This window comes from Parasteatoda tepidariorum, chromosome 10 (assembly GCF_982258835.1).
Source record: "Parasteatoda tepidariorum strain Cologne lab strain chromosome 10, Ptep-v5.0, whole genome shotgun sequence".
NCBI lineage: Eukaryota > Metazoa > Arthropoda > Arachnida > Araneae > Theridiidae > Parasteatoda > Parasteatoda tepidariorum.
The window spans coordinates 48421526-48446272 of record NC_141764.1 but is presented as its reverse complement, the minus strand read 5'-3'; the positions used below and the strand labels follow the sequence as shown (position 1 = coordinate 48446272).

General features: G+C 28.8%; 1 protein-coding gene across 1 annotated transcript in view; it reads left to right on the top strand.

Annotated features, from left to right (window-relative positions):
• LOC107451418 (cubilin) overlaps positions 1–24747 on the top strand; it is a 96309-nt gene that overhangs the window by 2195 nt on the left and 69367 nt on the right. The window contains exons 2-4 of the mRNA XM_087153035.1: positions 5777–5819; positions 19853–20092; positions 23616–23735. Coding sequence (XP_087009161.1) covers positions 5777–5819; positions 19853–20092; positions 23616–23735 — 403 coding nt within the window. The remainder of the gene's footprint in view (positions 1–5776; positions 5820–19852; positions 20093–23615; positions 23736–24747) is intronic.

Sequence of the window (24747 nt, the reverse complement as noted above, 5' to 3'; positions counted from 1 at the left end):
GTACATATAGTAATATATGATAATGAGGTCACTAATATGAAAAAAATCAAACTAGATTTCTTAAAACAGCGTTTTTTTCATTTCAAAAAAAAAATCTGAATTTATTAAGACCGAACTTCGAATCCAGCAAATATTCATCGATAGTTAAACTAAAATTGATTTTCATCATCAGAATATTCCTCAAATAAATATTCAAAGATCTATACAAGATGTTACAAAAATTATTGTGACCAATGTAAGAGGTCATATAAAATGAAAATCAAAAGGGGGGAAACGGATTATGTTCATGAAATTTGTTTCTGAGAAAAGAGAATTTCAATGTTTAAGAATTTTCAGGAGAGAGCATTCGATTGAATTTGTTAATATATATATATACACCAATTTCACAAGAATTTATTTATATCCTCTATAAATTTTAAAACAAAATTTACAATTTTTGATGTTGAGAAAAAATAAAATTTGAAAATCGGATTTTGCAAGAGCTGTTTTTTCCTCAAAATTCTTCACCAATGAATACTTCCCCAATAATACTAGTACTCACGTCGTCGGCTTCATTGAATTTTTTTGTGTTCTTCTTGCCTGCACGTGGACAGGAATTGTTTTTCCCACATCGGCCCATCTTCACCGAGTAATAACTCCCGGGGAGAAACGATTTTCCACGTTATCGATTTGTCAAAACTTAGTATTCCTCACAATGCACAAAATGGCGATCCAAGTGTCATTTTTGTGGAAAATGAACATAAAGGATTCTTCCTCTTGATCTTAGCATTTTAAAAAACACCCTCTTACTCTACAGGTTAGTTAGATTGAAAAGTAAAGGGAGAAAAACAAAAGGACGCGTGCTTTTTAAATATGGATAATACAGTAAAGACGAATAATACAAAAAATAATCAGTGTTAACTTTACAGCAAACGTTCGAATTGCTACAGAACATGGGGTTACAAATGCAAAAAGCAACTGCAGCTCAGAACTTTAATGAAATTTTTAAAAAAAAAACAAGTTAAAAGCCAGAACTAATCAGAAGCAAAAATTAACTATTTTAATTAGTATATTACATTGATTTTTTAATGCTTATACAGAAAATTTAAAAAAAAATCTGTTAAGCATTCTCAAAATATCATCATCAATGGCTCGACAGCCCAGTGTGGGCCTTGGCCTTCTCAGGAAGTTTTTTCCAGGCTAACCTTTTTTTTTGCTAGTGTTCTCCAATTTTTTTGTTTTTAAAACCAAAAGGTCTTTCTCCAGGCCATCTATCCATCTCAAATTCGGCATGCCTCTTTTTCGTATGCCAACTGGTCTGGCATTGAAAATTCTTCTCAAAACATAACAATTTAAAAAAAAAAACATTTTAAGAATGCCTGCACTTAAAATAAAAATCATAATTTTATCATAATTAACATCGGTACCAACGTGAAAAATGTTCCTTCGTATTTTATTTTTATTAAACTCACATATATACACAATAAGTGAATTTCATTGGGTTTTTTTTACTTTTTATTCAGAAGTAAGTAAGCTTTCAAAAAAATTCGTAATCTTTTAATAGTTTTTAATAGCTGCTTGCATCGAGCAAAGTCAAAAAAGGGCCCGTTTTTATGTCATCTGACCCTATCTTTTTTTAATAGTTTTTCTCATGCTCTCTTATTCGCCACCCTAAATAGTACTCATGCGAGAGAAAAATTAAAATCTATAAAAAGCTTTTTATAAAATATTAACAAACATTCATTGCGATGTTTTTATAATTCATCATAAAACAAATAAGAAGCAAAATTTTCTCACGTTTTCTGCGTTTTTGAGAGTAATAAAAATACGCAAAGTTCAAAACTATATTTCTGATTAAGTTCCTTGAAATTATTCATTTTATAATGTATACTCTATATTGGCTTTAAAAATCATATGATATTGTAAAAAAGGGAGCTTTTTAATATAAAATTTATTATTTATCATAAACAATTTAAAAAAAACCTATCTTTTAACAGATATCATCTTTTAATGAAAACTTATGAATGAAGGACTTATTCAAGTGATATTTCTGGAGAAAAAAAAATGAGATTTGTTATTTTACAATAATTTAACCACACAACATTAATTTGTTTTAGCATTAATCTTAGCTTGTCGTTCAAATGGAAGACTGTACAAAGTGCATTTGATAGCTATTAAAGATTAACTTTGAAAAACATGTATTTTTTCTATTTTCCAGGATTATTATTTGGAAAAACCCAAAGAGGGGGAATAATTGATACAACAGTTTAAATGAATGTTACTCACTTAAAATTAATAAGTTAATTCCACTCCGCAATTTTTTTTTCACTTAACTCGAATTAAATACACCTATGTTTGAGTCAAATATTTGTTTGGCGTAAAACCAAACTTGAGTACTTGAGTTATTTTTGCTCAAGCATTATTTTATGAGTGGCAACATAGCAGTTCGTAGAGACTTTTAAAAGTAGATTCCATTTATTTATTATTTAATTGTGTGAGAGCTATAAGGGAGAATTTGTATAGTTTTATTTTAAATTGAAAACAATTTGGTTTTCAAGTTGTGATGACGGTATGATGGAACAACTTTTGTAAATAAATGCTTCATATTTTGCTGTATAAAATGGAGTCAGATTTTTTTATTTTAATTAAGTAAAGAAGTACAAAATATTAAACTTTCTGATAGTTAAACCTTCTGACTTCTTAATTTGACTTAACGTTTTGTTGGATATTTAATTTTTACTTGCAATTATGTTTTTGAATTATTGAATAAAGAAGAATTAAAATATTACGATTCGTAAGCTTAACCAAATGGAAATTTAAAGACAAGAAATGAGAAGGAAAAGTACTATTTTTATTTTTTATTATTAACGAATAATTTTCAAAGCTAGTTTACTCAAATTTACTGAAATTTCACAAAACCTTCATCTGTTAAACTTCACAAATATGTATTCATTCTGGCTTATGTTTCCTAAATATAATTTTATTAACCTTATTTATTAAGAAAACTATACATCATAGTTTGCATACTGATTGTTTAAAAAATTTACTAAAACTATTCCACAAGACCTTTACATTTGAAACAGTAGACCCTGTTTTGTAATTATACAAAAAAAAAATTTATGGTTAATCTTTATACACATATGTCTAGCAAACTGCCTCGTATTTAAAAGAGAATATTACTGAAAGATAATCAAATAATCCAGTTCTTTAATTTTTACCTAATTCGTCCGTAAGTAGAGAATTATTCAAAATAATTTTGGTCTTATGAGTGTATATTATTGTTGTTGTTGCAATTAAATCTTTTCCCCACATTTAGGCTCTCCGGCTTCCTGGAAAAAAGCATCCTTCTATATTTGATTAAAGTTTCTAAAAGGCTTTCGAAAATTCATCATTATGCATTTTTATTTTAATTTAGCTATTGAAATCTGCAACAGAGATTCTTAATCTTCTTCAGACCCAAAATACACATTCACCAAGTACAGGGTACCGACAACCTGGAAAGAGTGTTGGCGAACTTTTCTCAGGGCTGTTTAAAATTTTATAAAAGTTAACTTTCAGTTTTGAAGTTTTCACACCACGACAAACGTATTGTTATCAGATATGAATACTTTAAAGTCTGTATATTATTCAGTGTTCAACCACCAGTTTTAAGCGATTTCCAGTCAAAACGTGTCAGGTCTGAAGAAGCTAAGAGATATGAATTTTTAATCGGAAAAGCTGAAGCAGGAGTTTTCGAATTTCGTTTTAAAAGCTTAACTACCAGAGTTTTTGTTTTTTTTCAGAAATTAGGAAAAACTTACGAATATATATTCCCATTTTGTTGATTGTTTTTGTGTCAACAAAACTAAGAAATAATACGCAAGGTTTCATAGTATTAAAATCTGATACATTTGTATTAACTTTCACTATTGAATCATTTAGCATCTTATGTTAAAGTGATTCAACTAGTCTCAGTGTTAGTCATATTTAACCATTGCATTGTATAAAAAAAGCAGAAAAATTAAAATTATTTATCAACGTTGTTCCGCTTTTCTATATATTTTGTCTATGCATTTTTGTTAATACCCCAATATCATGTATACATTTTTGCTAAATTCATGCATAATAATAAATACATAATATGTATGCATTAGTATTCCTCTATATTATGTATGCATTTTGTACATGAATACATAATAATGAATACATAATGAATACATAATAATAAATACATAATGTATCGCTATATTATGTGTGCATATTGAGTTAAATGAATACATAATAAGGAATACATAGTATGATCCTTTATTATGTATGCATTTTATGTTAAAGACATACTAAATAATGCATCCCTAATATGCCCCATTTAATACAAAATGCATACATATTACATTCCTATATTATCTATACATTTTGTGTTAAATTCATACATAATATGCCCCTATGTTATGTACACAATTTGTGCTAAATTAATACCTAAAACTGCTTACATAATATGCCCTTATGTTATGTGTGCAATTTTTGTTAAATACCAACTATATTATCTACACATTTTGTGTTAAATTCATATATAATATGCCCTTATGTTATGTACGCAATTTGTGTTAAATGAATACATAATAATGCATAAATCCTGTATCATATACAGGGGTTGGACAAAATAATGGAAACACTTTACTAACATACTTTTTAATCTTTTTTTCAAGAAATACTTAGAAAATCCTTTTATAAATTTAGAAGTATTTAGGTAATGCGATTTCTCATACTTATCAATGAAGTTCAAAGCTTTTAGAGGTTTGAGGGACCGACAATAAATTACAAACGGAAAATAGTGTTTTTGAACATCCTATGCCAAACAATGTAGCAATAAATTTCTAAAATGTAATATAATTATTTTAGTTATTGTGTGCAATAATTGCACAAAATTTCGTAAACCTAGCTTAAATATTTATGAAGATATGGGCATTTTTATATAAGACTAACTTTTTGTCATATGTTTTCTAATTTCAAAAATATTTAATGAAATTAAAAAAAAAATTGGAGCAATTTAAAACTAGTAATTACAATTATTGCTTTAACTTTTCAGATTCGCTGGATATGGTAATTAAAGTAGTTATTTTATATTGTGCATGCGTGGGAAAAAAATTAAGTTTTTTTTCTTCATTTTGTAGTGAATCGTATTTGGCAACTAATGAAAGAAGTTCGATTTGAATATCTTGAAAATTAAAAAAGTTTCAAACAATTTTCTAAGTAGTTTTTGTACTTTTTAAAAGTTTTTCGAAAAATTCATTCTGTACTAATAAAAAAGATTTATTAAAAATGACACCCACATTGTAGGGGATCATCCCCCATAAAAGTATCCTTTCTTTCACATGTTTTCTTTATACAATTATATTTCAGTACATGAACGTTTATTGTAAAATATTATCACTCGTTATATAACTTTGTCTTATGATGCAAAATAATATTTGTAGAAAACCCCTTATCATTTTGAGTTTCTTTTGAAATGGTAACTAAAAAAATGGTAAAGAAAAAAATTATTAATATACCTTAAATATTAAAAAAAAGTTTGCATGGCAAAGATATTATTATTACAGCTGTTAACTATATCCACGGTATGGTTAAAAGCAGTAAATTTGCCCCTTGTAGGAAATCAGGTTTGATACGCCATAGATAGAAAAATCACCGTAAATGTTATTTTTCACACACATCTGTTCACTTCCTGGTTCAAATTGAATCTATATAATTTTAAGTTTCTTGAATCATTCGTGCAATTCAATGAATTTCATGAGGTATAATTTTCGTTTTCTCTTTACAGGAGAACAATAATTCTAGCGATCCAACATCTTCACTTGTCACGGGTAAGTGAAAATTTAGCACTTTTTTTCTTATCGGGCACAACTCCGAATTCGTCAACTTATCATTTTACATTATCAATAAATTGTGGGAATGAGGCAAACTTTGCATGGAAAACAAAGCACTATTATGGTGTCATCAATTTGCATTTTTATCTGAAATTAATTTTCATACAGTGTGAGTTTAAAATGCTTGTAATGAAATTTAAACTAGATTAAAATGTTTTAAAAAAATGGACCACCCTGAATAACTTTTGATCTAATGATGGAATCTTCACGTTCTAGGACTCAATTTTAAATGATCAAAGGGGTGACCTCAAATCAGCTAATTAATTAGAGCAGACGATATTTCACATTATGAAATCAGACACAAAAACTCACTTTCTCTGCTGTACTTTATTAATAAAAATGTCGTAATTTTAAATTTCAATTTCTTAGAAACTATTCGAGCGATTTCGCTCAAATTTTGTATTTTACCTTTTGAAATTACATTATTCAGAATGAATTTACATAATTCAAATTCATATGACTTACAATTTAAAATTTCTCGACTATTGTTTGTATTTTTGTATTGTATTGTATTTTTTGCGCACTTTTCATCGATGTCTAAACCAAATTAAAAAAAAGAATATATATTTACTAAAGGTTATATTTTCTGCATTGAATTATCTTTGCATAAACAAATTTTTATAATTGAATACAAATGTTTTTCAATTCGCATAAAAAAATTCCCGAGATATGGCGAAATGCGAAAAAAGTGAAATTAAAAAGTAAAGCTGCTCTCTTCACTAAACTATCTGGACCATATTTCCCAGAATGCGGCTATGCCATATATTTTGATGATAAGAAATCCAAATACGTCAAAAAAAGGTATGTTTATTCAGTAAAAGTAAGCCTTGTGTTAAATTTCGCAGCTTGAAATATCGTCTTCTCTAATTAATTAGCATATTTTAAGTTACCGTCTCGAACCATTAAGATTGAGTCCTCGAGCGTGAATATCTAATTATTAGTTCGAAAGTTATTCAGTTTCGTCCATTTATTTAATTTATTTACTTTTTGCGCTCTTTACTACTGCATACAAATTAAATTTCAGTATTTAAGAGTTAAATAATAGCATTTATCTTTTGGAATTTTTAAATTTTTATTTCCTGAATTTGTATAATGCTTTATCATTTCACTTGCATGATACTGAGGCATTTAATATTTCTATACACTACTGAATTTTTTATCAAGAAAATCGGGTTCGGAAAAAATATGTTTTAAAAGTTTGAGATTTTTTTTATTGTTTAAAAAATAATAGTTTAAGCATATTTCAAATGGAACAAAAATATTTTTATCTTCATTAAATATGTAGTTTCGTTTTTCTTAGTTGAATGCATCTTTTACAATAGGTATTGTTTCGCAATTTTTTTTTCAATATTAAAATTATACATCTCCAAAGACAAATGCATGAAAATTGAAATTTATATTAAAAGTTCCGTTTGCACTGTTTGCGTTGAATTGAATAAAAGATTTCAGATTTTTCCTATTCTAGAATATTTTTTAAAAAAACTAGAGAATCAAATTAAATTGTTTTAGCATTAATTTTTATTATTACCTTATTTTATTTTATGTATTTAATTTTTTTTATTTTTTAAATTTTAATTTTATCTTTTTAATGGCACATATTATATTTTTAAACATTTTTAAATCAAGTTTTTGGAAATAGAGTATTGTTTATAAAAGAAAAAGAAACAATTTCTATATTTAGGCCACAAGCAGCAAACAAACCGTCACTACTACTTCTTATTAACAGCTAAAACATATATATTTATTTGAGAAAATTATCTTAGGGGTAATTTCCACTCAAAAGCATTCTACTCCCCACTCTTACAGTTTAAACTATATATCTCTCCAAAACTTTGTCAGATTTTATGTCAGATTTTAAGTTACAAATTTAAAATCTGACATTTAGTCTGAATATTATAATATATACCTCAGTAATATTCAATATTGCTATAATATATAATCAATATATCAATATATATAATGTATATAAATATCGCCATTAATGCTAGTTGAAAAAAAATGTTTTTGTGTCTGATTTAGTAACTTAAATTATTGTCTGCGCTAATTAATTAGCATATTTGAGGTCACCCCCTGAAAGTAATAATATTGAATCCTAAAATGTGAAGATCAGATCATTCGATCAAAATTTACTCAGGGTGGTCCATTTATTTCTTTGCTCCAGCTATGTACATCTCCAGTAAGGGTTTTTAAATTTCTTAAATGTCGTGGTAGTTAAAAAATTTCGAAACCAAATTTACTATATCAATAATGAAATGTTAATGTACAATTTCGACACCTTAATATTTGATAAAATTTCTCAACTTAATTTCCCATCAAAAGCACGGGAAGTTAGTAATATAGGGTGGTGATCGATTGTCAGGGAAAAAATTAAGTTTTAATGCGGGCTTGGCTTGTTTTGCAGGCTTATTACTACTTTCCCTCCCAATCTAACAAATCTAATTTGTTCAAAGTATAACTAACGAATCTTTGTTTCAAACTCAGTTGTGGTAAAATAAATAAATTATTAAAGAAATAGGTTGACTACCAGTTTTACCTTTTTACCCTGATTGTCACCATCCGGTAATAACAATATGTGTGTAAATGATTTTCATAACAAAGTAAAATATTAAGTAAAATTAAGTAAGATAAAGAAGTTCTAATATAATCCGATAATGTTAAGAACTTTCACAAAACAGGAAACACAACTCAACTCTGCTCTTCTAAGAATAACCCTGAGAAGTGCAACAGACCTTTAATTATGACTTTAGCTATTTTGGGATTATGCGTCTTGATGAAAGAACACTTTCAACCATCTTTGACAAATTACATACACTGTTCTTATGTAATGTTTTGTTTGTAACCTGTCGCGTTTGTTGACGAATCATCACTACAAAGACAGTACAAAAGAATGGTACAAACGTTCCTTCTTCTGCAGTTTTTTGCCTGCTTAAACTTATTTCATTTTCTTTCTTTCCGGAAACGCAAATTGCGTGAGAACGTACCATCCCACTCACACGGACATGATAGGATAAAGCACTTTCAAAGCAATTGTTTTGTTCGTGAAATTGGTAGTATTCTGCTGATTTTGACGTGTTGGTTTTACTTAAATATTCTTAACTTAATGAAGTGAAACTTGTTATGTCATGTGCTACAAGGAATAGAACACAAACACAAACAAAAGGTGTGTTATAAGCTGTCATAGAATAGCTTTAGAGCATAAACCAATAATAATAATTGGTATTGTTTCCTAGTTCTTCCTTTTTTGATGGCTTGGAATAAGAAAAGAAATCATAAAATATTTTTTAACTAACGGAAGCATTTTAATATGACTTACAAAAATAAGGGCTCAATTATTTTATTTCATTTAAGGAATTTGTTTAAGCATTATTATCCATTGTTTCGCTTATAGTGGATTTTTTAAATACAACTTTTGTATTTAAATTACATATGGGTGATTCTTTGGAAACATGACAATTCATAAAAAAAAATTTCTTCAAATTTAAAGTCTTCAAGAGAATCTAAATTTTTTTTGTATATTTATTTAGTTACATTTATTAATATCTTACTAGACAGCAGTGTAGTTTATTGACATTTGCTCAAGAAACAAAATAAAATCGAAATTCACCAAATTTTGAATGCCAGGAAAATGACTAGAAGGCCAGGAAAATTAAATATTAGCTTAGAAGTAAAGAAAACAGTCATTTTAAGCTAATAGTACTTTTATACAAATAAAATCCAAAAATAATTATTGCGAACGATTTGAACATACCATTTCTTCTCGGTTTCTCGTTTTTTTTCTCATTTTATTTTTTCTTGATTTTTTTCAGACCTTATGTTTTAAAATAACCTAGTAAAACTAATTTTACAATAATTTGCATCAGAATTTTTTTTAATTATATTATTTAAATTTAAAATATTTCATATCATTTTATTTTACAACTTTATTACATTCGTTAATTTATACACTCAAGTAGAGTTTAGAGACTATGAAAGAATCAAATTGTACAACGATGTTCTTAGCTTATTCTGTATATTTTAACTATCTGTGTTTTGAAAAAGAAAAACCTGAACCTAGGCTACCTACTTACGACTTTTTAATACAGAGCGAAACAAAAACACGTACTTTCAAAACCCTTTGATGCCGAATCTTTATTAAACCTATTTTTCATTATTTTATATTAATTTAGGTCAAAATAAGTGAAAAATATTATATTTCACATTTAAATAATTTAGGGTTATGAAATACAGCATGAAACACTGGTGTCTTTCTCTGCATTAATGGTAAATCTTTCAAACACGGCTTATTTCCAAACAATCATTTTTCAAATTTGCATTTATTTGCAGTTATTTAGTTCTAAGTGACACAGTTATTCATCCTTGAAATTTCTTAGATTTACAAAAACAATTAATGGTAAATTTTTGAATATAAATGAATATTTTAGATCTAATATAATTCTGATAATTTAACAGATTTTTTCATAACTATAAGACTGTTTTTCTTATAATTAAAATATATATATATATATATATATATATATATATATATATATATATATATATATATATATATATATATATATATATATATATATATATATATATATATATATATATATATATATATATATATATATATATATATATATATATATAAATTTATCTGTAATTTGAGCTCCAAAAAAATTATAAAAGGAACACCGGTGTCCATTCTGCGCCAGAGAGATAAAGGTTTTTTTTTAGTTCTTATTCTGTCTCAGAACAATTATATATTTTATTACTTTTATGCATTAAAATATTTTAATTCAAAATAAAAAAGCCGCTGTTTAAAAATCAGTTTCCTTTTATTATCGATCCTTGGATGATGAGGTTGTTTCTTCTGTTTAATATCAATAAAATTTTAATAGTCAAAGTTTTATTACATGTAATCAGTGAACTTAATTTTATAATTAATTCATTATGGCGGATGCATATAAGTATTGCTTCAAAGATCTAAATGCTAATAATGAAATAATTGTATGATACCACTTTTTTTTTCTTCTTTCTGAATTAAAACTAGTGTTGTAACATTGGTTACAAAAGGCTTAACCCATATTACTTATACCTCTTTACATCGCATTAACACAACATAATATTATTGATGTTTACACGAGATGACACGAAAAAACCTAAAATGCTCCCCAAAAACCAAATCTTGCACCCATTTGCCACACTAACCCACATGCTGCTTTGTTTCCATTCAACCCATCTTGAAAACCACGAATAGACATCCGATTTTAATGATCCAAGCGTCACTTTAAAGAACATAAAACGATCAAGATCAATTCGTTTAAGAAAAAAGACTGACTCTGGCCGACATAATGATCGCGGTGAAAGATAGGTTGACCAGAGTTGGTCAACAAATCTCGTCACGCTAGATGACCCCTAGATGATTCTGCGCTGGACCTCAGAAGAACGGGGTCGCCAATTAGTCGACGTTGTTAATTGAGAGTGGTTACGCAAAACGCCCACCCTAGCTGACCCATAGTTGTGTTCGAAAGAAAAGATCGTCTTTTCGGTGAATCTTTGAAAAGAAAGAGATTCAGTGATTAAAAGTGAAAGTGACCTCGATAGGTTAAACTGAAGGTGTCAACGCTCTTTATATATGCTGTCTTGTTTTTGAGAGACAATTAGTCAAGTAACATCAGTAGAATTATTCCCCCAAAAAATTGCTCGATACATGAGGGAGTTATTAATTGGTCATTTTTTAGGCTGGAGAAATGAAAAGTTGTTTCTTTATAATAGGATCTCTTATCAGCTATTATGTTCTCCTTATTCGAACGACAATAAAAGAAATATCAGATGCTTACTTTCTCATGCATATTGAAAGTTGATGATCACATATCTGAGAGAATGAGAGATCGCCAAAGAAAAAATATTTATATTCTGATTATAAATGAGATCCAAATTAAGATAACAGTTTCACAACAGAGCAATATTTTGGTCAATAACTCTTGAAAGACGATTTGCATTTATTTTTAGAGAAGTCAGCAAAAAAGATATAAGGTTACATAACTTTTTTTTAATTATTTTTTTTTTTATCTCTTAACATTTTTAACAGTAACAAGAACTAATAAAGAAAGTTTTTAAAAAAATCAAGTGTGACTGCAAAATTAAGCCGAACAGCTTTGCCCTCTATTTTCGAAAATGAATTAAAAATGTTTCCTCATCCAAAAGATTGTATTCAGTCAAGCTTACGGGTAGCGAGAATGTCCAGTCGAGGCACTTTAGCACTAGATTATGTGCTAAATTATGCACTAGACGTTACGCTATGTTGGTTAAACAAATCATGTTTACCTTAACTGTAATTTCACTCCTACTTAAAATATACAGGGTTATTACTATCTAGGCAATTATTTAAAGTAGTAGGCAAGTTAAAATAATGATGATTTAAGTTATTAGTATAAACCAAAAAAAATTCATTTTAAAGGAAATATACAGAGGTTGAACAAAATTATGAAAACGCTTCTTTATTAACTCCGTGTAAACTATCTTTCCCTTAGCAACAAATGTTCCTTAAGATTTTAAATCGTGAAACTGTTGGAGTTATCAGAAAAAGATTGCTTCAAACTTTTAGAAATGGTGTCCTTTCCTTTTTGCCCATTCAAAATTCGACCAAAATGAGCATAGGAAAATAAAACCTTTCTTTAATTTTTAATACCGTCATAAATTTTTAAGCATTCTTATATAAATATCGCAATCCTGCAGCATGATTTAAAATTTTCCGGTATTAAAGCTAGAAAGAAGTTGTTGACTTCCACTCCTCATTTTGGTCGATCTGAATTTTGCATGGATAAAAAGAGCATCACTTCTAAAAGCTTCAAGCATGATGTTTCTAATTGTACCGACATTTTTCCATGTAAAATCCCCCAAAGTATTTACTACTAAAAGAAAGATTGTTTACATAGAGATAATATAGAAACATTTCTACAGTCTAGTCCAACCTCTGTATATGGGTGCGAAGAACCTTAAAAATATTTTTGAATTGCTGAATTGGGAGCTAATTTAATTATTTTTAGTAGCCTTCACCCTTTGGAGAAGATGAGACACCGGTGTCATTCTTATATATACTTTTTCTGACTCTCTGATTAAAAATAAGCCGACCGGCCTGCCTGTGTGAGAATTAGGGAACTGCCCTTGCATCAGAAAGGTTCTGTGTTCGAATCCCGGGCAAGGCATGGATGTTCTTTCCTTCTCTGTACTATCTGTGCTTACTGTGGGAGCAACGTTGGCCCAACTAATATGGTGCCCCTGAAAGAGTGGCCAACAAATCTGCCCTTCAGATGCCTGTATGACGTAGGTCATTCCCCAGGCGAGCATTGGAGAAAAAAAATTACAAGTAAAAATATTTTTTTTTTTCAATATTGAAAAACATCCTAATAGTTACTTAAAAAACCTGTTAAAGTATCGGAATTATATTTGTACTAAAATATAAAATCCAAAAAGTAGTTTGAAAGAAAAATTTCATTTATTTTCAAAAATGTATAAGTAATTCATTTCGTTAAAGAAATTTCAATGATGAATATCAGTTTCTCTTCGACCTGAATAATTACAAATAAATGTGAACTTGAAAAATTATTGTTTGGAAGTGAGCCATGTTTGAAAAATTTAAATTTATCACTGAAAAAGTCACCAGTGCTTCGTGCTGTATTTCATAACAATAAATTATTAAAATGCTAAATATAATATTTTTCACTTATTTTGACCTAAATTAATACAAAATAATAAAATCTGAAAAATATGTTCAATAAAAATTCTGCGTCAGAGGGCTAAGAAACGCTAGCTACTATTTATTGTTTATTTCCATGTGTTAGCAATCCTGACATGTTATGCTAATAGGACCAACGGAGGTATCTATGGTATGGCAGAATAATGAATTAATTTTATCCTGATAGGCAGCTATGTTCCCATTTTTCGTACATAACTTTTCTTTTCAAAACAAAAAAATGTCTTGGCTCAGTTATTTCATTCATAGCATCTACTTGTAAAATTAAGTTATTCATTTCAACAGTAATGTATCTATAATATAAATATAATTATATCAACCTGAAATATTTCATTGTATTTTATAGAGCCAAAATTTGGTAGCTAATAATAAAAATTATGCCGACCGGCTTCTATGGGGATCAGCGAGTGACCTCATGTCAGAAAGGTCCCAGATTCGAATCCCGGATTAGGCATGGATATTCTATCCTTCTCTTCTTATTTGACCTTCTTAACTGTGGGAGCAGCATTGGCCCACCTAATATGGTGCCCCAGAAGGAGTGGTCAACAAACCTGATACCCAAATAACAATATCCGCAGTTCCTGATTTATCATGAAGTCCGAGAGGCCCAGGCCAGCCCCCCCCCCCAATTTCTGGGGGCCCCTAAATGATACAAATGCTTTTTTTTTATGTTTTTCCTTAAGAATTATCAATTAAAGTTATGAGTTAACAAAAATTGAAATAAATATAAGCTCAAAGTTACTGATTTATTGTAATTTACTTATGTTATTAATAATTTAAAGACACTTCGTTATTTGACAACTTTTAAATTTTGTTTCTAGTAATGGTCAAGAGGGAAAAAAATAATATAAAAATATCCAATTATTTTAGGCATAATTGACCTTTCAACTTTTTTCATAACGCCAGTTTTTTTCCCCTCTACAAAATTTTGTTTATACGCTCCTCTTGACAGGGAATGGGTTAAGTAAATTTTTCTCGAAAAAAAAGGTTGAAATTACATCTATATGAAAAATAAATTTTTAAATGATAAAAACCAATGCTTCCTTAAGAGCCCTGCAGCCGTGTTATACATTTTGAAGGCGGAAAAAGCTTTCACCAAACACGTGAGGTCAGGTATTTTGATAATGCTGTCCTGATATTTTTGTGACACAGTTGAGTGATCAGGAAAATTGATTTCTTTTATGGCGCTCTCTCCAATACTTACTTTCTTTACATGGGTGGGTAGAGAAATTCCTCTTGATTTTGACCTTATCTTTAGAATATTATTCTTCCTGTGAAATTCACCAAAATTCATCGGCCTTTTAAGAAAACATTGGGTTCATTGAAATAACATTTGTTTAGACTTGAATCCCTAGAGCATTTTGAAAAGTAATTGATTGGTTAATTTGGTTAGTTTAATTAGTTTTCGGTTAGTTTGAATTTTTCTAAAAACAATAATCTCACTCGTTTAACATAAATTAAAGAAAATTATGCTTATTGTTTAAACTCGAAAGATCCAGTTTTGGAACCTGTTCCTAATTCCAAAACAGGAAGACTATTAGCCTGAATGTTTCGTTGTTGATACTAAAGTTCAATAAGCAAGTAGGGGTTGATCAAGACAGATATGAACCTTAGGCCCCTTATTAAATATTTTGAGATTAATACCCAATTAATTGTAACCCCCAATTAAGCACCCAATTAAATGTTGGTTTTTTCAAAAAAACATATATCTATATAAAAACCATGCCCTTCCAGACCACTAAATAAAGTGGAAACTTAAAAAATTAAATTTGTATTAAAAATTTTAAGGATTGCGGGAACTCTGCTTAAATTCAAGACACATTTTTGATTATTATCAAAGCTCATGGAGTTAAATACTTGAGACATATCATTTTTAATTATTTTGGTGCATTATTTTAGTATGCATTTTTAGAGTGCAAAGCATTTTTGGTCTTAATAAAAAATTAAATTAATTGAATGAAACCAACACTAAAATAATTTAAAGTCAGAATATTAAACTAGTTGTTCTGTTATTAAGAAATGCATAATTATTTCCTTATCAAAAATCATAGTTTTCCTTTTCTTTCTACAAAAAATAAACAAATAAAATTGCGAAATAGTACTGACTCCTATCTCAAATATGCCAACAAATAATACCTCAATACATTCGCAACAGGAAATACATTGATGTTTGTTAATTGTTCATAAAATTTTTAAAATTTTAAAAATGACTGAAAACATTTATTAACCGAGAATGGTATATTTCTCATTTAGGTTAATATTTCTTAATTTCTTAGAACAACCATTAAATGATAATGAAAAGGAACACACGAAACATTTGCTTGCCCTTTGTTATTCCCGCATTGTTCTCGAACCTCTATTGTTTACATAAAAGTTGCGAAAAATGTTTATTCTATTCCATGGTTTACTACATAATTAGTTTTGCAAGTCATATATTCTTTTATTTACAAAAAAAAATTTTCACAGTATTATTCAGTTAATAAAATTAACATAAAACCTCTTGTGTGGAAGATTTTTATAAGTAATTTTAGATAAAATGAAACGTCAATTTTTGTATAATTTGCATGATAAGAATATACTTTCATTTAAGTTTTTTCCCATAATTTTAAAGAATGCGTTAATTTTTTATTCATATTTCCTTTAACTCTTTCCGGAACAGACAATTTCGATGGGAAATTTTAGTAAGTCAGGGCATAAGCAACTCTGACTTTAGACAATACATTTTAAATGAAGCGACATAATTAGCTCTTTGTAGTTTAAAGAATAATAAATAGTAGTGGGCTGCGCCCCCTGCTCGCTAACGCTCGCCAACCCCCGAAAATTGCTACGCAATCTTATATGGTTTGCTTTGCAAACCAAGCTCGCTTCGCTCGCTACTAACTTAGGTACATTGCAAATGCACAAAATTCTAAAAATTCAAAACAATCATTCAAATCCATACAAAAACTGTTTTTTTTTAAAAAAAATTACATCTTTTTAGTAAATACTAAGTCATTAAAATAAATTTAAATTCAAATAAATGACATGTAATTCGTTAAACCTATTAGAAATGTGCTATAGTATAAAATCTTAAGATAAAATTTCTAAAACTGATATCTCTTTAAAAAGGTTAAAATTTGGGCTATAATTAAGTCTATTAAAAATTAAATTAAGTGAATTGCAATGGAAAAACCTGCATAAGCAAATAAATTCAAGTAAAACAAATAAATTCGCGATATAAATCAAAAATCGTCAAATAAATTCGTAATATATAAATTCGTGAAAAAAAGCGCTTTCGACAAAATACTAAAATAGAGATCTATCAACAATGACTACTCACTTCCGCCTAGCTTACGCTCTCTCAGGTTATTTCAGTTTCCGTTTTTAAAAGCGCTATATGTTGAGCCATTTCAGCTAGATTTGGCATGTGACATTTTTAGCGGCAATCATTGGTCGATTTAAAAGCGTTGCCATTCGGGGAGTTGTAACGAGGCTTTTATTTGTAGCCGTGTAAGAGAAATATATATATGGATTAAACGCTTAAAAGCAATTAGTGTTACATTTCTAATGGTTTGTAACATTTGTTGAATTAATATTGTCAGACTGGTTGCACTTCATCGAAAAGGATTAAGGCATATATTGATAAATTAATTTCCATACTAAATACACCCACTTAGCTTCAAATTTGTATGGTAGATGGAAATAGTTTTATTAAGTCGTTCGTGAAAGTTCAAGTGATCCGTCGCCACGAACGTGAAGCTCCCGTCCTCATGAACTTGAATTACTGTCCTCACGAAGGCTCGAGTCCAGCCTGCCGAAGACTCCCCGTGTAGTAAATGGTGACTGGTGAACGTTAAATCTGTATGGTTACAAAGTTTTCCATGTTCCCACAACAAATTACACCTCTGGGGGTACTGAACTGGTGATTGATCGTTCTTTGGTTCAGGTCAAAATTACGATCTGTGGAATGAATGGGTAGATGCATGAAGGGGTCCGCCCTGTAAACGGGCTATGACGAGTGTGTGGCTAAAGTCGTATTCTTGGACATTGATAGCGCCACTAACAAACAAGAAACTCACCCTCTGCCTTAAATTCGCTTGGTTTCACCAGGTAGGCTGGCTGGTATTAGTAAGTGACATTAAATCTTTGCAATAATAAACACAAAATCATAAAAAATAAAAAAACTGAAATATAGGAAATGAAATGACTGAAGCTTCAAATTACAATAATAAACACCTAATCAATTTTCCCTCTTGCCGAAATGGCAGTAGGCGCTAAAATAATGAAGCTACAGGAAAACACCATGTGCTTCAACGTTAAAACTAGAACATGTTGGTGGCTAATTCTTTTCCCTAAAGTAAGCACCTTTGCAGATGTGCAAAACAGTTTTCAATGATAAATTATAAAGGACATAGGAGAAAAATCCAACTTGGCTCGGAAAAGTGAAGGGTTAACGCTTAGCTGATAACTTTAACGATATTTGCTGAAGTATTTTTATGAAAGTAGTTGAACACCAAAATAAAAATATTAAAGTTTTGAGCAATTTTTTTTTAATTTTTCCAGACTTTTACAGACATAATTTTCAGGATTCTTATATATGCATTTTCTACGTTACATCTTCCACGTCACAAAGTCCTCCCTGTTCACATAACAAATTATACCTCTGGGAATACTGCATTGGAGATTGATTGTCTGCTGGTTCAGGTCAAAAATACGATCTGGGAAAGAATGTATGGATTCATGAATAGGTCCGCCCTATAAACGGGTGTGACGTATGAGTGTGGCAGAAGTCGAATTCTTAGCCATATATGGCGCCACTGGAAAACAAGAACAATCCTTGCATTAATGGCCTACGACAACAGCAACAATCATTTATTTATATGTTACGCTGGTCAAAGTCATTTCAAATTAAATTTATAAATTCAAGATTTTAAATGAAGGAGCACAAACTTTGCTATCGCTTTTAATAAAAAAAAAAGGTTAAGAGAAATTGGTAAATGGTGGTAACTATGAGCATCACTCCAATTTCGGTTACCGGAAAGTACCACCTTAAAGTTAAAACTTTAAGAGAAATGGGAATAAGGCCGTAGATGGCCTCAGGCTCTCAGATAAATTTCGTTGGCAGCTATGAGTATAGGATTTTACAATACTAATTTATCCTGTTTCTAATAATGAAGTTTTTCCAAATGTACTCAAGTTGTTTAAAACATGCTCAAACCAGTTTTAATACAGTAATTTTCAAAAACACCAAAGTGATAGTGGTTAGATAAAAATACCATCTTAATTTAACACAATAATTTTACACTTTTCTTCGAAAAACAAAAGTTTGGAAACAAATTAAAAACAACAAAAACTTTAGGTGCACAGGGATGCCAACTGCTCCAACTTGGACAAAATATTTTATTTACAGGTAGAAAATTAGACTCGAAATTTTGCAAGCTCAGTTCTGATAATAACTAAAATTCTTACCATTAACTAACTAAAACTAAATGCATGCCTATCTACTTTTTGTCTTATCGAGGGTGATTTTCCTAAGTGGTAGTAAAATTAAAATTGCATTACAGTCATATGCAAAAATAAAATTTTTAGTTCATATAGCTGCCAATTTTCTACACTTTTTAAAAAAATATTTACAGTGGTAGCAAATTTTATGTTTTAATTTGTCACTCTTTGTTTAATAAATTTGATTTAAAATTATTTTTTACACCTCTTCACTTGAAAAATTCAAAAGTTTATGTAACAAGCTACTTTGACCAGTGTTCTTGGGGTGACACTTTTAAAATGTTGGCGAAATAAAAAGAAAACATAAATTTTACTGCCACTTTATGAGAATAAACTTTTCGGAAAAATGCGTTTAAGTTGGCTGCTTTGTAAATGCCATTATATATAAATGTCTTAACTATTTATGTATAGTAGTCGGCAAAATCAATCCTAATGAAATTTTCTAAACCAATATTAATGCATAAACTTTGCTACTACTAAAATATTATTCTCCACAAAGAAAAGCAAGCTGTCATTTCTATCAAACATTTGAACTATTTCAAATTTAAATATAGCAATTTAATTCTATTTTATTTACATACTACTAATATTTCTTCTAAATATTACATATTATTTCAGAATATGTGAACAAGACATATAATTATGTTTAGTTTATTTTTCATTTCAATTAATATATTTGTTTCTGCTTTTTATATATTTCAATTTATTTTTTCCTATTTTACTGAAATTAAAATTTATATCTATGCAGATTCAAACTGTGGTGGAATGTTAATGGGATCTGAGTTTTCTCTCAAAAGTCCAGGATATCCCGTACAATATCCCTCCAATCAAAAATGCGATTGGAAAATCCTGAGGATGTCAAAGAATGTATGTGGACTTGAATTGACGTTTCAAGGATTTGACCTGGAGCCAAGTGACAACTGTACTTATGATTATCTGCAAGTAGATGGGAGCAGATTGTGCGGAAAAATTGCGGACGGAGCTGTGCGTGAGTACATATTATAATAATAAACGTATGAACAGAGCAGTTCTTGCGAAAGCAAAAAACGCTGGCAAAGTTATACTAATATATTAAGAATTTAGTACACTGTGAAAAATTTCGAGCTATATTGCGCCAAGCATTGGTATTCATTTGTTGGCTGCATTAAGTGGTGCTCAGTTTTACTATATATTGGTGCTTTCACTAACTCCAAACAGCGCGAGAAGGTTGCACCCAAAATGGGTATTTTGAGAGAACCTAAAACCAGCGAAAGGTTGCACCAAAAATAAGTGTTTTGAAGGGAAGTAAAAGTGGAGGAAGATTGCACCATGATTTGGTATTTTTTTAGTGCTAAAAAGCAGGGTAAGTTTGCACCATTATTAAGTATTTTTAAAGCGCCAAAAAGCAGACAAAATTAGCATCATCATTAAATATTTATAAAAACAGGAGGAGAAGATAATTTAAATCAAATTTATATTAATCAAATTATAATTTAATTATTTAAATCTATAAAAATTAAAAAAACTATTATTATTTTAGATGTGTTATGTAATATACATAAATATATTTTACATAACACATCTAAAATAAAAATATTTTTTTTAATTTTTATAGATTTAAATAATTAAATTATAATTTTATTTATATGAATTTGATTTAAATTATCTTCTCTTTTGCTTATAAATATTTAATAATGATGCTAACTTTCTCTACTTTTTGGTTCTTTAAAAATGTTTTCTTTCATATAAAAGTTTTTTCTTTCTTCAAGTTGATATATGTTAAATTAAAATTGTTTTTGCATTTCATTCGTTAAAGCACCAACAGATGCTATAGAGTTAGTACCGCTAATGTTTTAAAGAGAAAATAAGACGGAATTTCAATTTAGGGCTGAAGCAAATTCTTATTACTATGTATTTTGAAATTATTTTACTATTTAGAAATGAAATACTTTCACAAATAAAAATTTATCTAAAAAAGTAGACAAATATCGGATTGGTCAACCCCCAATCTCTAATTAAGGAAACATTCCAATATTAATTACATTGGCGTAGGGAGATGATAAATTTGAAGTAATTTAAGAAATGTAAAAATAATGACATAACTTAGAAATATTAATAAAAAATATAAAATCCAGATCAATATTCAAACATAATTTATTCATTTACAATCACTGTGATGTTCGTATACATAGAATGTAATAATTTTTATGATTGATCCAGGAGTTCTTTTGTCTTCAGGGCTGAGTGTAAATTTACCAGACTATGGAGTTGAAAATTGATTGCCACAAACCCAAAGATGGGTCGGGTGTTCAACGTCGAATATGAAGTAAAAAAAAAGAAAAAATATTGACTATATCCAGAAAAAAAAATCAAAATGTGGTTAGAAAATTGCTGTTAAGGCTTCTCAAGTTGTTTAAATTTAGCTTCCACTTGAGCATTACATTCCTTAAGCTTTTTGTACACATTAATATTTTCTTTAAAGTTTTTTTTGTGTGGATAAAAATTAATTAAAACAGCTTTTTGCCATCATTTAAAAAAATTTTAGCATCATAGCAGCTTTGATTACCAAACCAGGTTGACTAGTAACGCTTTTTGTCAGGTCGAGGCACTTTTGCACTAGATTACGTGACCTGACCAGGTCCGGTCGTAACATTAAAATTACTTATTTTTTAAAATTGTCGAAGTAAGGTTGCTAAACGAGTTCAATAACAGCGAATGCAAAGCGAATATTTTGCATTTGGATGGACTGTTACAAAATAAACAGACACTGTTCAGTATTATTTTAAAGGTTTTAGTTCTTAATATTGAGTAACTTCTCCATTTTTTTACAGTTAGTTAATTAAGGTACAATGGTTTCAATGAAGGAGATAAGATACTTCTGCGTACTGTGCTGTTATCTAATACTATTTATTTATAAAAGACACTCAGGGGCAGCTTCATGCAATGACAAAAACTTAAAGCCCCCACCAAATTTTGATTGCTTTTTAGAAAAGAATGCCTTTCTTGGAGGGAGGCCGTTTTCCATCAGTACAATTTGTCAAGAAACAATAATTTCCAGGATTCTTAATTTATTTATTGCACTTCTGTCTATATCTTCGGTGCTTGTTCTCAAAAGTTAGTAGTCTAAATCTCAAATAAAAGCTATTCGCATGGCTATCAAAAATAAATATGTTCTAAAAAATTTTCAATACATTTAAACCACACAAAGAACTCAGAATGACCATTTTTCGGTACTTACGTTCTCTTCTATGCAAAAAAAATTGGTTTTATTAAAAAATAATTTTTATCGTGACACTTGAAAATACCTCTCATAGTCATACCCAGAGATGCCAACTTGCTCTGGGCATCGGATAAATATTTTTTGCCTTTAGTCTTGTAATGTATGATTTTTGGTTTGGTAATTTAAATTTATATGGTTTTTACTCATCACTACTTCTAACTAATTGTAAGACTCACGTGATACGCATGTTTGCTACATTTTGTTACTGATGAGCCTTTTAAAAAGTGTACAATATTAACCGAAATCTGCAAATTTTCGTTTGTAGTTCTCTAAGGTTCTTTAAAGCAATTTGTTGAATCCAGAGCAGTTGGAATCTCCGGTCATGCCCACCAAAATATTGCGAAATATACTTGAAAAAATATTTTTTTCCCGTTAGTAGTTAACTAAAGCTGAAATTTTGAAGACAAACTTTAGATTGCTTTTATAGAAACAGGAGAACCTAACATTTTTTCTAACTTAACTTGCTGATCTGATTAATATTACCTGGGATCCCACAGGTGACTGAAAATGTAAAAAGTGGTGTATAATAAAAAGCACAAATTTATTCATAGAGATTAAATTTAGCTAAATTTTCAAGCATATTTCTTTCAATTTAGTATTCAAAATGAATGAAAAGAAAGTTTTTGTTTTAAATATGAATAATTTGCAATGTAAATGAGGGAAGTTACGATTTTAAAATTGAATAGATTACATAAATTGAAATTTAAAAAAAAGTTACCATTTTTTGCATTTTTAGTCGCATGCGTCTTTCCTGTCTCACTGGTTTGAGATTAAGGGATCTTCCTGATATACCTGATTACATATACCTGATTATCGTTCATATGTAATAATAGACAAAATTCTCTTAATTCTAATTTAATAAAATATTAATATATTACTTTTGCTAACACGAGGAAAAATTATTTTCTGAAACTAAGGAAATTCTCGAATAGTTGGAATGTATGTTCATAGTAGTGAACAGAAGAAATACTTTTGTTTACAAAAAGTTAGATATGTATTTAAATTGGTTTGTTCGAAAAGGACCAATATTGAATTCTCTTTAATTAATCCTACTTCTACCTTCTACAAATTCTATTTAGAATTATTTTGTTTGGAATTGTTAAGTCAATTCTTTTTCGTTCTTTTAATCCACTTTTTTCTATTCAACTGAACTTATTTATTTCATTTATTTTCTCTTCTGAAGTGAATAATATATTCCGGAAGTGCATCCTAATGGAAGTAATCTAACTTGAACCCTTAATGTCTTTGGCAGGAGTCTTTATGTTTGCTGAAAATGACACAACTATAAGGTTCGTTAGCGACAATCAAAACACCAGATCAGGGTTCGATATCAGGATTCGTCAGATCACTATCTGCACTCCTGAAGCTAAAGGTAAGAGCACGCCTTTCTCATCCTGTTTGGCATAACTATTCAGTAGAATTAAATATTCGATGGTAATAAAGGAAGTAAGTTGGATAAATTAAATATAACGATTCATTGTAGCAAAGTGCGAATAAGTGCTTTCAATTGTTTCTGAATAATGACCATTATTTGATACCACTTATTAAAAAGTAATTTAGAATAATTTACTAATGGAATACTAATAGTTTAAAATACGGTAATGTCTGTAACATTTTGAACTAATATAAGTTGAATATTTGAAATAAAGAAAAATAATTATCAATGGCCCTTGTTATGCCTTGGTTTACTCAGAAATTCCATTCCAAACTTAGTCTTAATTTTTCAAATAGGGACTATTATGATGTTTAATTTCCTTGATAAATCATTCAAAAAGTTGGATATTTTGGCAACAACACTTTTCAGTATCTGTTGACTTGATCATGGGAACTATCTCAGTGTTTTTAACATAAAAGATTCTAAATAAATGTCCAAACATTTTTCTCTCTTTCACGTATTCTACTACGCTTCTTTAATATTAAAAGCACTTTAAAATAAACAGCAATCTTCTAGAATTATTTCAACAGCATCACCTTTAATATATATTTCAAATTGCTATTAAAGAGGAATTAATGAAATAGCAATAGTTTAGAGAAGAAATCAAAAGAAATTTTTTTTAAAAAAAAAACATAATAATTATAAGTTAAATTGAAAATTCATGATTATATTAAGAAATTAATTTAATTAAATAAGTATCATTTTACAGAACATAAGTAAATAAATTTGTATTTTTACTTTTTTTCTGACTATGCGTTTCTTCGAAGAAAAAAAACTCATTTTATACTTATATTTATATTCTGCTCATGCAAATATTCTATCCCTTTACCTACAATATAATCACAATAGCTGAAGTTTTAGCTGAATTGGGGGGAAAATGTACTTAGAATGTTAAATTTGGAAACACTGAACTAAATTTTTAATTATGACACTTATTTTATTATAATGT